The sequence below is a fragment of the Cavia porcellus genome, unplaced genomic scaffold (assembly GCF_034190915.1).
Source record: "Cavia porcellus strain 051 isolate PalLab524CR breed Dunkin Hartley unplaced genomic scaffold, mCavPor4.1 scaffold_26, whole genome shotgun sequence".
Classification (NCBI taxonomy): domain Eukaryota; kingdom Metazoa; phylum Chordata; class Mammalia; order Rodentia; family Caviidae; genus Cavia; species Cavia porcellus.
Genome location: NW_026947509.1, coordinates 14,629,426 through 14,644,434, shown reverse-complemented (window position 1 = coordinate 14,644,434; position 15,009 = coordinate 14,629,426). Strand labels below are relative to the sequence as shown.

Below are 15,009 nucleotides of genomic sequence, written 5' to 3'. Positions count from 1 at the left end.
TTTATGTGGTTTTGGTCAGTCCACTGTACTAGATGTCCTTTTGAGAACAATGTGTATGTTTAGATCATATATATTCATCTGTGATTATTCATTTGTAAGCTCTGGGTCCTGTATCAGCCCAAGCAGCTGCAGGATTCCAAAACCAAAGATATTACCCCTAAATTAGTCACTCATTTTAGTAAAACTTGTTTTCAGAACCTGATGATACCAATCCACAAATTGGGGTAACTCTTTCCTATCACCCTCTGGTTTCATTGGGGTTTTTTTGTTTTGTTTTAGCACTCTGTACCTGGAATACTTTCTTGAGAACAGAAGCCATAGAAATGGTACAGTACTTGAATTTTCTCTTTGGTAGTAGCCCATGGACTAGATGCCCTAGCTCTGATGGTATGAGATTTGAGCTTTTTCAACACTAGTGTTTGTGTACCCTCCTTACTCTTAATTACTTTCATTTAGTTACTAAAGGTATAAAAATTGCCAGTGGATTGTGTACCATACTGGCTTCTCTTTATTTTGTACTGTTCATGTATCTAGTGATCCAATGCCTTGAGATTTGGTGCTATCATTTTCAAATTTGATTTTTAGTGTACCAGTGTTCTCATCCTTGGCTGACTTTATACTCATTTAGGCATCAGAGGTTTATCACCACCTGTCCTGTCATCCTTCCTTCTTCTAAACATTGTTTTGGTCATGTTTTAAAGAACCAAAAATTGAGGTTCAATTGCCTATTCAGTATTTCTGGGAGATACTTGTCCCTTGTTTGTGGCTGCCCAGAGTGGTTAGGCAAACATTGGCTGGGAGTTTTCAACATAAACAAAAGACACAGAAAAGTGTCCATGTGGAACACTTGAACCACTTTCATACCTGTTTGGAGGAAAAACATAGAAAATACACTACCAACCTAAATAAGGTTAATGTCGCCTCGTTGTTTAAAGTACCATTCCTCCTTCCTGTCTTTTTCCCACTTTGCAATGTTCTCAAGAACATCAAAAAATTATGATAGGTCATTTAAAAATACTGTCTTTCCTAAAAACTTCTTTGGCCTGTTGTAATGTGCAGGACCCTTCTCCTGTGATAGGAGAGACAAGGAGAGATATTTACCTGAAAAAGAAATTGCAAAAAAGAGATACTTTTCAAAACAAACAAAAAAAAGGCTACTCTGACAAACCCTACTTTTGATACCAGCAGTGTCAGGGTCCCCTAAGAACACTCGCTAGGCCCAATGTTTCAGGACTCACAAGACCCAGAAATGTAGGTGTGTTCTTTTGATTATGGTTTTTTCTGGTGACACAATACTGATTAATGTCAGGGAATGGAAAGCTTATGGGGCAATGCCCGGGAGAAACCACAGTGCAAACTTCTCAGCATTCCAGGTGGATTACATGGAAGCATTTAATTCTTCTAACAACTCTGTGTCACGTTGCTTCTCATGTGTTGTCAACCAAAGCAGCTTAATATGGGTTTTTATTGGAGGTCAGACACCTGGGCAAGCTGCACCTGCGTGCCGCCCTGAGCTGTTCAGATTCCAGCTCCTAAAGTTAGACTGGGCACATGGCCTTCATCATTCATTCCATGGTTAGCATAAACTATTTGGTCGAACTGATTCCATATAGTCCTCTGCTGTACAAAAATACTAGTATCAGATAGAATACAGTTCATGAGCTGGAAGCTTGGTCCCTAGTGTGCCAGTTTTGAGGTGGCAGAGCTTGTATGAAGCAGAGACTAGTGAAGGTAACCAGATCCTCATGAATGGATTACTGCTGTCTTGCAAGTTGGTGTCATATATCACAGGACTGGGTTATTTTCTGTGAGAATATATTGTTTTTGAGTTTGGTTTTCTTGACCTTAGGCTTTCGCTTTATATGCATGCCCTTTCCATATTGACCTATATATCTACCATGTTGTAATGCGAATAGTGGGGCTCTTACCAGGGTTCTGGTACCATACTCTTTGGATCTTCCAGCCACCAGAATACGTAGTCACATAAACATCTTTTTAATATGCATACTATCCAGCTTTAGGTTTTGGTTTTTATTACAGCAATACAAAACAGACTAAAGCACAGAGTATAAGAGCTCAGAGCTGACCAAATGCCAGTTGTAAAGATTGGCCTTGTTGGGGCTGGGGATTTAGCTCAGCGGCATAAGCACCTGCCTTGCAAGTAGGCGATTGTGAGTTCGATCCCTGGTACCAATAAAAAGTTTAAAAAAAAAAAAAAAGATTGGCCTTGTTGGGGAACAATAAGAAAGGCTTGAGCAACTCAGTCTTGCTGACTTAACCCTTTCCTTTACACATATCTGTTAAAATACAGTATCAACCCATGTTTTGGACCAATCATTATCATCTCTTTCTCCTTGGTTTACTAGTGAACCCTAGCCAGAATCTGTTATCTTTGATCCCCAGCTCTTTTTATTTTTTACTTTGACACAAGGTCTCAGTAAGTTACTAAGTTGTCCAGGCTGGGCCCAAACTTGTGATCCTCCTACCTTAGTTTGTTAGAGTACAGTGCTTGGGATTACAGGCATGTGCCACCATGACTGCCACTTTTGCAGTTTTAAATAAAGTGATGATGGACTGCTCCCTGGAAGGGGAAATTTCAGTAAGCACTCAAAGGGGACAAGGAAGCAGCCTTTTGAGACATAATGGAGAAAGAGTGTTCTGAATAGGGGCAATGGTAATTGAAAGATGCTGAGGAAGGAGCATGCTTTGCATGTTTTTTTGAATAGTGAATTGTGTGTCTACCTTAACTGGTGTAGAGAAAATTGCACAGGATTATTTTAAGTACTTGTAGAGACTGTATTACAAAGATAATGGTTATTGCTCTGAATGAATGACACAGGAAACACTGAAAAATTTTAAGCAGTATAATTAAATGATCTGGTTTTCATTTCAGTAATGTTACTTTGTAGTATCATAAACAGATGTAGAAGATGAGTAATAAATTCGAGAGGATTGGGTAAATAGGAGAAAGGACTATTTTATTCTTCTGCCTCACGTCCTGAAGAAACAAAATCTCATTCCATAAATCTGTGAAAGAAATTAGTTGTAGAAATTCATTATTTAATATTTCACTATGAATGAATATATGAAAGCCTATATTTCAAAAGCAACTTTTATTGTATATCCAGCCATTTATAAGACTCTTGATTTATAATTAAGATTAGTAATGAATTTTTTTAAAATGTCACGTTGTTTTAGTTACTAAGTTTTATGACTGTTATTTTTATCTTCTTGTTTTGACATGTTGCTTTTAACTGTAATTAAAAATTATTGGCATCTGTGTTTACTTTTTAGCTTGTGCATACCTTATCTTCATAGCAGAAACTAATTAGTATGTGAAATGCAACCCATTAAATTTGCATTAACGGGAAAACTTCTAATCAGATGTAAGATATGTTAGAAAATGCATATATATATGCATATGATGTGTACACTGCATTCATTCCAATTCCATTCCTGCAACAAAGAACTATTGTTGTAGCTTTTGTCTCCATGCGCCTTTACTTGGCTTCTTCCATGTGGTTACACAGATTATAGAATTTAGGAAAAAAATAGTTTTCTTTCATGAAACTTACTAAGTGATTTTGAAATATAACTATCATATGTGATGGGTCAGTTTTAACAAAATAGGATCAAATACTCTGGAAATGTTTTCTAAAGCACTGAACCTATGTAGTTCTAAATGAGTTTCATTACTTGCTTCGCCTCCCAAACCAGTAGTATTTCCCCTGTGCGTCTCCTCCTCACTGCTCATAAAGACACGTTTGTGTTGATTCACTCACATTGGAGGTATATAAGTTTCAGAATATTTCTGTTGATTTTAAGTCTCAAAAGTAGCTTATAGCTTAAAATTATTCCTGTTCCCAGTTCTTGCTCCTAACATGGTAGTCCAAGTCATCTCATTTCTTTTTGGAGTACTGTAATAGTTCTCCCAGTTGTGGTCTTCTGTTTTTGCTGTCTTTATCAGAAGGAGCACGAGTGAACTTCATGGGACACGGATGACACTATGTCTGCTCAGTCCCGCTTCCTCTCACACTGTCACGTTCCCTAGCTGCACTTTTCTAGTGGCGTTGGTTTTCCGTCTCTGCACTTAAGCGGTGTGTGGCTCCTATTTTTCCTTATTGTACTTACCAGAATTTATGATTTATGAAGCTAGTGATTTACAACCTCTTTGTCTTTACTATTAGTCTTTAAACTCCATGAACAAATCTCATCATTTTTTATTAAACCGCTTTATACCTTCACTGCCCTTAGCACTTAATAAGTGCATGTCATGGGTTTTGTTTTTTTGATGAATGGATTTGGTCCTGTGTATCACAGAATAGCCACTTTCATTAAGCACAATTATGTATTTCATCTCACTATATGATGCTAATTAACCATAATATCCGCTGCTTTGCTTTTCTTTCTTTCTTTTTTTTTTTTTTTTTTTTGGTTCACATCAGGTACCATAAATAAAATGAAAGCTCCATGAGGGCGGGACCTTTGTTTTGTTCAGTGCTCTTTCTTCAGTATAGAACAATGTATAGAACAATGCTTAAAACATACGTTTTGCATATTTGTTGAAATAGTGCATAGATGAATGAATGAACTCCCACAGATGTGACACCTGTTAATGCTTTCCTATGCAAAGCAGGCCAACAGTTATTACATATCTGCTGAATGTTAACTGCTTTGCTAGCCGGTGTATAAAATTCTTGTATCATTTCTACTTTTAATTTATGTTATATTAAAATTTTACTATAGTTTCAGAATCACAGAATGATGTCAGTGATTCTCAAATTGTCTGAGCCATTAATTAAGCTGACATCAAATAAGTTAAAACAAGTGGTTTTATGGTTAGTCTTGACTCTTCTGGCTTAAATACTGCATTGTTAATTATATGTCACTTTGGTTCAAACATAATTTTCTTACCCTCTTAGAATAATTTTAGGATGTTAGCTTTGATCATTTTGTTTCTCATTTGTCTTCTAAGTTTAAGGACACATGCTTTTGTAAAGATAATAAATTCAGTGTTGTGATGTTTTATGTTTCCCATCTTCCCTTCTAATATGTACTTTTGATTTATTTACAGTGTTAAGTTGATCCAGCAAGGGCTTTGTTTAGGATCTTGTCAGAAGCAAAGGTCAGGGTGGAGATGCTGTTCGTTTTCTAGTTGCTGTCTTCCTTTACTTTTGAAATATGAAACATCTAAAAAAAAATGAAACTTCTTTCCTGTTCTCCATATGTTGAAGAAAATCTTTCCTAGTTCACTTTTGATGTCAAAATGAGGTTTAGAAACAAAACCGGGGAAATACATTCTCTAGTGTATTTTTGGTTTGAAATATATGCTCATTTTAAGTGTTTTTATCTAGAGTACAAGGATTGTGACTTTTTTGTCACAAACTACTTTATAAGTCTACAAGGAAAAATACACTTTTCTTTCCAAAATATGTAATTTAGAATTAAAACATGTGATCTGTGTTCCCTTTTTAATAACTGCTTTTCTCATAAGAGATTTGATTTTATGGTTTTTACTGAAATATATCTGTCTTTGAATAAAATTCATTACAAACATGAAAACACTTAACTATCCTGTGCTAAAATATTAGCTGATAAGTTTCTTTTTTTTATTTAAAGAGAAAAAAGAAAAGACATAAAAAACAAAGCAGTAAAAGGATACAAGTAATACAGAATTTCAAGAAAAAAATATACAGTAAGAAATCACTAGTTAATAGGTTACATATTGTCTTCTTAGAAACAGTTGTCCAAATTATAAAATTAAAGCATATAAAGTGGACATTCATACAGTGAGATTGCAGACAGTTCGGTTCAATGATCCAACAAAAGCTCAGTAATATGGTTTTCCATCCTATACTCTCAAACATACATGCAGTTATATTCCTTAGACAACCTTCCTTTCCTTTCTTTTTTACAATAACAATTACACTTTTTGGGTTTTATTACTCCCACAGTTCTTATTACTTTTTTTTTTTTGAAGAGAATACAACCAAATGTGACTAAGCAAAACAGAGTCAGTTAGAATAGAAGAATGGGCATAGTACATGATGCAAAAATAGAATACCAGGTGATCAAAAGTGGTTACCATTGTGCCTCTTGGTATTTTTAAAATGAGTTGCCTGTACCATTAGGTATAATGGAATTGCCTGTACTATTAGAATAGAATGCCTGTACCATTAGGTATAATAAAACAGTGCAGAACAAGACCAATAAAACCTACACTGGAGACCTTACAGGACTTCAAAAGAAGATAATAGTCAAACCATAATGGGTATCATAGTATATCTTATTGCCTTCAAAGTGGCTGCCTGTACGCTCAAACTGATACTATCAAACAAAATAGAATATAGTAAAATCAGACAGAACAAGATGGGGAGAGCAATACTGGGGTTCAAATCAGGTTAATAAGAAAATAAAAAAGTTACTATAATATATCCTGCTATTTTTTAAATTTAGTTTTCCCTTAATTGAAAAAAAATAAGAAAAAATAGATTAATTTAAAAAGGGGGGAGATTAAGATAAAAGAGGACATTGTAACAGAACAACGCAGGTCAGAACCGAACAATTTAAGCATCATTGTGTTTCACCACCAGATAATCTAACAATAGTAGTCACCATAGTGCCTCTTTCCTTGAATTATTTGAGTATAACTTCGTATACTATAGCATCAAGCATATCAAGACAGTGTGAAGCCATTCAAGAGAATGAAAGAAATACAGGGTATTTAGAACCAGCTAACAGAAAACGAACAACGGTTTCTATATTATCTCTTTGCCTATAAAAAATTTTGTTTATACTATTGCATATAGTACATGATAAGAATACATAAAAGTATGTGGTAAACATGATTCCCAATCATATTGGTTTGAAGCCATATAATGTTTTCACTCATTAATTGCAATGATTTTAACCTGGGTTGTTCGATTTTAGTATCTGTGATAGTACGAATAGCTATTTTGAAGAAAACAACACAACATAAAAGCTAGTGCTGATTTAATATCATCTTGTTTTGAAGTCCCATCAAGCTGTTGTACATCTGTTTCCACTGGCTTTAACATGTTGTATCTTACTGTATTTTACTATATGCGATAGGATAAGTTTCTTCTTTGAGGGGAAAAATATACTATTCAGTTTCATTTATCTGTGATAAATTTTCTTGCTGATTTTCACGTCACCATTGATATACTTAGATCAGGTATGAGTTTATGAGCGTTTATGCCTTCAGCCATCTGAATTAAATCATTACTTTGATGGGGGAGGAGCAGCTGCACAATAAAGGGAGCACGCTCATGCTAATGAGCTTTTACATCTTCTCATATTTCTGAATGTAAACTCTCTTGATTTTGGAAAAATACTGCATTTTTTGTTATATCAGTGCTTAGAATATATTTTAATAGTTCATTTTTCTTCCGTAGGATGAAGTGGCACACACTCTAACTGAAAGCAGAGTATTAAAGAACACTAGACATCCGTTTTTAACAGTAAGTGACTATAAGACAGATGTTATAATCATAGCATTTTAAATTTAAGGGAATTTGTTATAGAAGCAAGACTATGAAAAATAACATTTTAGATAACATTTATTTAAGTTTGCCATTTTCTCTATGGAAAGACCATGAGTGAAAAAAAAATTTAAATTGTTGGAATGTGTAGTTTAACCTTATGTCCATATGCACTTATATTTACCCCCGTTACCACTTAACGGCTTTTTGAACCTCTTTTCCCGCCTCTGATCACTCTCCTTGCCATTAAAAAATAACTGTAGAGTAAATAAATCATTCCTGGCATTTTTAGAGAATTCACTAAGAAAATGATAGACTTGAAAATGTTTTTTTAGGGGCTGGAGATTTAGCTCAGCGGCATAAGCACCTGCCTTGCAAGCAGGCAGTCATGAGTTCAATCCCCGGTACCGATAAAAAAGAAAAAGACAAAAAAAAGAAAAGAGAAAATGTTTTTTAATATTGAGTGTAGATTTTATCTTTATTGGATTAGGGTACATATTTTAATGAACAGGCAGTTACTGTCTTCAAACATGAAAGCCAGAGATTTTAGTTGTCTATATTTGGTAGAAAGACTTCTTCTGGGGAGAGGCTGCTTTAAAAAATACAGGAATACTCAGTTCACTAAACATAGGATTAATCTTATTCCATTTCCTTCACTACACAAAGTATAAACTGTGATTTTCATGCATGTAGTATGATTATTTTGATTTTTTTAGTCTGTTCTTAGGTTCCTTGTAATAATTTATGAAGATTCTTTGTGTTTCTGATTCTAGTCAAGTAAATTGAGATAAAAAATACAGACTTTCCAAAGTAGAACCTGTTTAAAAAGTTCTGGAATCATCTCAAGTAAGAATTTTCAAAAGTGCCACTAGATATGATAACATTGTGATATCTTTTTATAATGTATAAAACTACATGAACCAACTTTGTTGAGTTGAGTCATGTTATATACCCAGAATGCACAAAGTTATTTGAAATTGTGTTCGAGACTTAAGCATAAGAAGTATATTCCTGAGGTATGTAGACTGTAGTGTAAGTTGCACGGATGGACTCTTTGAGGAGCAATACAATTTCAAATGTGTGGCACGATAGAGTGAGAAATGTTCATTGTATTCATTAAGTTTATATTATAATTTTAATTATCTTCTAATGAAACATTACCAAGCAAAAACATAGTTTTGCATTTCTTATAAACTTTCTTATGCATTCTTAAGAAGCAAATATAGACTTGTAAGAAACAATAGAAATTTGTTTCATCAATCATGCTTACTATTTTAAGGGTTCTATTTCTGATTCCATTTTAATAAAAATGTAAGATTATAATATGTCAATTTTTTTTTCATTTCAAGTCCTTGAAATACTCCTTCCAGACAAAAGACCGTTTGTGTTTTGTGATGGAATATGTTAATGGGGGAGAGGTGAGTCAAGAACTAAATTGAATATTTGCCTGGTAGTATTTTCATTACAAACATTATTTAACGTAAGAATTATAACAGTTCTGTACTAAATAGGAATTTCTATAGCGCTTCAAACTATTGGGTAGATGGGAGCTGAACAATTTCTAATGAAATTTTACAGTTTTTTTTATGTAACTACTTTTATATAGTTAAAAGGAACAATTTCTAATGAAATTTTACAGTTTTTTTTTATGTAACTACTTTTATATAGTTAAAAGGATAATCATATTCACCTTTTCCCTGTATTTTTAAATGTAAAAAATTTGACAAATATGAGTTTTGAGATGATGTTATTCAATTTTGGAAACACAAAAAACCCAAGAAATATAATAAGGCTTTATAAAGCTTTTCATCAAGTAGATTTTCTATGAAATTTGTAAAAAGTTTTTTTTGCCTATTTTAAACTCAATTCATAGGCACATTGTGGTTGAGTTTTGTTCTATATAATAGCTACAGAAGTAGGTTCGAGTGATGATATTTTAAGAGATTGACAAGATCTTTTAGTATTGAAGTGAAATTCAGTCATTTTAGTAGTACATTTTATTTACTCTTTTTTTCCTTATCCTGTTTTTGGGCAAAATCAGTGTGAAGAAAAATGTGACTTAGAGAATAGTTACATTGTGTATGTACATTTTGGGCTTTCTGAAATTAATTATTAAATAGGAGCTTATATCTTAGGAACTTAAAAACATTCCTATTTTCCAAAATAAATATCCTGTATAGGATATTTTCCCATTTGATACATTAGAAATAGTTCACTCAAAACTTCATTTGTGTAGCTGGGCATGATTACACACACCTGCAATTCCAGCTACTCGGGGGCTGAGGCAGGAGGACCACAAGGTTGAGGCTATCTGGGCAATTTAGCAAGACCAAAAAGACTAGGTGTGAATGACTGCAAATACAGCTTAGTGCTCCTTGAGTCTATCCCCAGCACCACAGAAATTCACTCAAAGCAAGCAAAAATCTTTTTTCACTTGCTGAGCACATTTTGAATGCCTATATGGTGTGGGTGTATCTAAATGTGTTAAGATAAAATCCTTGCTATGAAAGAGTTTATAATAATTTTCCTTCTAAGTGCATTGTAAATTAAAAATCTTAACACCTAAATGCTATAAATTAATAAAATGCTGTATGAGCAATCTAGCATTTAAGGTAGGCGTAATGAGATTTCACCTAGGAATCTGACTTAAGAATGTATTTCAGGCAGAGAGGAGTAGAGAGTCACTGGTGGGTGAGCATCAGACACGAACAACCCAGACGGGCAGGACTGGGCACTCGCAGTCAGTCTGAGGCAATGTCCATTAATATGGGAGGCCCTCTTAATCTGGGCCGATACTGAAGGAAACAGAGCAGGGCACATAGCGTGAACTCCATTGTGCTAGAAGAAAATAAGGACGCATGTATGTGAGTACGCATGTACGTAGACACCAGGTAGCTGTGATTATGCCCAAGATACTAACTAAGTGGCAGGAGAGAGAGCCGGAGGAAGGCTACTTTTCGGTCGTGTATTTTGTGGCTTTTGTATTTTATATGACATACTTTGTTGCCTATTTAATAATTAAAAAATAGATGACCAGAGTAGAAAATAATATAGAGAAGTTGATAAACTGATAATAAAAACTTAGAAAACCATTGTCTCATGCATCTGTTTTTTATGTAGTCTCCTGTATTCACACCTATTGAAATGCTTATCACAGTTGTTCTTCCCCACCACTCTTTGCTGCCTAAGGGGTGTGTTCACTGGCTTAACCTCAGCACACCACATTCTATCTGGTATGTAATAGGTTCTTGACAGATATTTATTGGATTTTTTTTTGTACTGGGAATCAAACTCATGACCTTGTGCCTACCAGATAAGCGTTTGAGGCACTAAATTGAGACATTGGTTTATTTTGAACAAATAAATAGAACAAATTAGTTCAGGAAAAAGGAAGAAGAGAAGTGAACAAAAGAGGTAAAACAGTAAGTACTGAGAAATACGAAGAAAAACGAAGTATTAATACTTAGGTAATTTGTTTTGGAAGGACTGAAAATGTAAATTCAGTAGAGTATCTGCAGATATTTATAAGGTGCGTATTTTTTGAGTATCTATGCAAGATACTCTTATAGATACTGGTATCATGTAAATGAATTAAACGGAGGTCTTACCTTTAAAGGGTTTGTAGGCTACTGGGGAAAGTGAGATACAAAGCCCTGCTCAGTGTGAAGTATGTCCCGTGTCACATGCACAGTTGCCATGCCCTGGGACTTGTCAGGAATGGAGGAGAGAAAGCTTCCTAGAAGGAGCTCTCAGGCACTCCTACTTTTATTCTAAACATAGAATACTTATGAAATTAATTAATTGATGATTGTTGAAAAAATTTTTGCACACAAAAGCAGATTTCCAAACTAGCCAGATGGTTCTCCTTAGCATTGAAACTCTTATCTTACTCCTCTTGTTTGGCATGTCATCTTCCTTTTTCTCTCCAGAGTTTGTTTAAGCATAGTTTTTAGATAAGGACTATGTTATTTGATACTTTGAAGCAGATGAAATTATTCCATGCATGACAATAATTTTAAAGTGCATAGGTAATAATAACACTGCTAAATATGAGATAAAAGATTTAAATTACATTTAACAGTTTTAGTGAAAGTGGAATTTTTATGTATATGTAATCTCAACTTTCTTTTTAGATTATCAAATATACTTTATGGGTGAGGGTATAACTCAGTGGTAGCCCTAAGTTCAAGCAGCAGTAAACTGCCTCTCCCAGAAATAAAAAGAAAAACAAATACGATTGATGTAATATAGTTTAGTTCTTCCAGGAACATAATAAGGCTATTTCAATTCTTGATTTTATCATTTCTGAGGGGGAAATTGGTCTTATATCCTTGTAGTAATATTAATTTTGGCTTTGCTTTACATACATTTTTCCATTTCTTCTACTTTTAAGATGTTTCCTCAAATATAGAACTATTGTTTTAGAGATAGTAATGGGAACTGCAGATGTACATGCAGATCTGCACTTAGGAGTATACCATGACATACTCCATGGTGGTCATCCATGTGGTATCTTAAGAGATGAGCTGAATGATAGCCTACTGAAAAGTAAGGTCTGGAAAACTGAGAGTTCTCACCCAAATGGCAGCATACTTAGGTCTCTTTTATCCAATATTTGCCCTGCAATAAGCTTCTTTAATAGGCTCATTAAAGAAAGTTCCAGTATTAATTTATACTTACTATTTTTAATTAACAGAAGCATTCTTTTGTTCTGTGTTCTGCAGTGTTTATATTGTAATATAAATACTGCAGTGGAGATATTCCCTTACCTTGTATTTCCTTTGCATTTTTATGACTGTGTGGACTTCCTTCAGCTTAATAGACCGCATTGGAGTATAGCATGTTCATGGCCATTTTTGCTGTTATTCCTATTTGCCAATATTAATTAAAGCCGTAGAAAATGTTGAGGGAAATGAATTAGAGAAATATTGGTGGCAAAAAACCAATATTAGCTTCTTTTAGTCATATTAGTATAATACAACTACATCATGATTTCATGTATTTTATATTCTAAGAACTGGGCTCAGTGCAGGTTAATTTTGACAGAACTAAGTAACACAACAGTTGCCGTTCTTTTCAGTAAATGCATTTATAGGATAAGAGACCTCCAGATGAGAGACCTAAATTTATTATTCTTTTATTCTAATGTGCATGTTTTCAGTGTTAATGTTTCATGGGACAGAGTTACAAACTTTGGTGCTCAAAAATGAAGTTTTATAAAGCTTAAGTGCATTTTAACTACAGGTTTATCACCTAAACTATATTCTTTCTTGTTCCAGTGATAGAAAACTACTAGATTTAAGCATACTGAAAATGACAGTATGTTGGTCTCAAGTATAATACCTTTCTAAGGAATTTTCAAGGGTGATTTTTTTGGGGGTGGGGGGTGGGGAGTGGGGAGAGGTACCGGGGATTGAACTCATGACTTTGTGCTTGCCAGGCAGGCATTTGTGCCACTAAGCTAACCCCTTAGCCCTCAAGGGTGATTTTATTAATTTATATATTGAACCTTTTCTACTGTTGTCTGTGCAACTATTGAAATTTTTTTTCTGGTCCTGGGCCTTGCATGTATGCTAAGCTGTATCAAGGAGGTATAACGCTACCCTGTCTATTAAATGTTTAATGAACAGCTTCTTTGGGCTCAGTTTCTGTGGATTAAGAAGTAAGGAAGACATAGTGTACTGTTTCTTTAAGAAAATGGGTGTCTGATTGGGCAGGTAGACAGGACAATACATGCACACTAGATTGTGCCATTTTTCGCCATGGCAGTAGTGATTGCTGTGGGATTGTGGAGGATGGGCACTTGAATCACTCTAGAAGGAGCAGTGGAAAGGGTGGTGGCGTAAGAAACATGGTGTGGCTAAGCTGTGTCTTCGGAAAGCTTACGGGTTCTACCAGGAGGTATGAGGAGGAGGGCACTCCTGCATAGAACATAGACTGGAAGTGTAGGCTGGGTAGGAGTGTGCTGCCTGTCTCCACCGCTCAGCGTGCGTGGCGCAGTTTTGCGGTGGAAAGCCCACGAAGTATGGAAGTCAGGGTCACGTGGAGATGGTTCTTCCCCGAGTCATTTAAATTTTGTCTCAGGCAGTAGTGCATCTTGGGAGAATTTCTATGAGGAAATGTTTATAAAACTGCTCTGTAGCGGTTCAGAGCTTAAATTGGAAAAGACAAAAGTGGAAGTAAGGAAGATACTTGGGATGCTATTGCAATCAGGAGGTTTCCGGTAACCAGATATAAACACGAGGCAGTTATTGAGAAGGAATCACATTCTGGTACCATTCTTCACGAAGAAGCTTGAGAATCAGAGAAGTATAATACAGTTTCCTGTTTCCCACTTGGAGAATGATGTGGATACTGAGCTATTCATAAAGATAGGAAACATGGGAAGAGAAATGAATTCTGGGATCATCCTGGATTTCAGGTGCGTAAGGAGATACCAAGTAGGCATAAGAGTCACATCACTGAAACAAGTAGGTAGCATCAGTGCTAGAATTGAGGAAAGGTAGTGAAGAAATGTTGGTTGATGGGTTTGGTGTTACGTACCTGTTATCCCATCACTCTGGGAGGCTGAGGCAGGAGCCTACACTGGTCACTTAGAGACTTAGCAAGACCTTATATCCAAAAAATAATAATAATAAAAATAATAGTTTAAAGCTCTGGCAATATAAAAGTGCTGGATTCAGAAAAAGAAGAGTTGAGGTGGGCAGAGCCAAAGTGAGGGAGGGAGGTAATTCACATCAGAAATGGTACCTGTAGATACCATAGTAAGACAGATGCTAATGATGAGAGAAGTCTAGGAAGTTCTGGGCAGGAAAAGCCTTAGAGATTGAGCATATGAAATATAACAACTGAAAAATGTCTTTTGGATTATATTCTTAGTAGTTTCTAAGCAGACTACCTCGGACTCTCACCTGTTGGGGGTTGTTGTAAGGCATGGCCCTTGACTGAAGTGTGGAATGCACAAGGGACAGTTTGGTGTCCAGCTGAACAAAGTCAGGGATGTGAATTCTGTGTAACTTTCGTGGACAGTAAATCACATCTGTAGAATTAATTGTAAAATCTCTCAGTAATGTGAACAGTCACACTGCTGCTAACATGTTTAAAATGTTAACAGTATAGACAGAGAAGTTCAGTATCATTACTTACTTGTGAAATTCAAATTAAGATCCCACTATGCATTCACTAGAATTGTGGTAATTATCATCATAAACAGACGACATACCCAGTGCAGTGATGCTGCTGAGGTGGGAAAACAAAGCTCTTACAAACAGCTTAGATAATTCTAAATGTGTGTAGGAAGTAGAAGAATGTCCTGGGGAGAAAAAAGTACACTGAAAAGTAAGGGGTTCTGAGTTTGGTTTAAACATTTGATATTTAGGACTCTTCCCCAAAATGTCGTTCACAGCTTTATTTCTACAGGTCTGTAAGTTGGACTTTGTGATTGCTCACAAGGCTGAAATCTCTAGGAAGTAGAGATTCATTGGTGGGTAAAGGGAAATACTTGTGT

At 35.2% G+C, this 15,009-nt stretch overlaps 1 protein-coding gene across 7 annotated transcripts in view; it reads left to right on the top strand.

The window, feature by feature from the left end:
- The window catches only part of Akt3 (AKT serine/threonine kinase 3), a 252,692-nt gene that overhangs the window by 161,598 nt on the left and 76,085 nt on the right, over positions 1–15,009 (top strand). For all 7 annotated transcript variants that reach the window (XR_010043619.1, XR_010043618.1, XM_063237551.1 and 4 more), the window contains 2 exons: positions 7,416–7,481; positions 8,852–8,920. Coding sequence is in view for 5 of the 7 variants with exons in the window: in XM_063237551.1 (XP_063093621.1) it covers positions 7,416–7,481; positions 8,852–8,920 (135 nt within the window). In the remaining 2 variants the exon portion in view is untranslated. The remainder of the gene's footprint in view (positions 1–7,415; positions 7,482–8,851; positions 8,921–15,009) is intronic.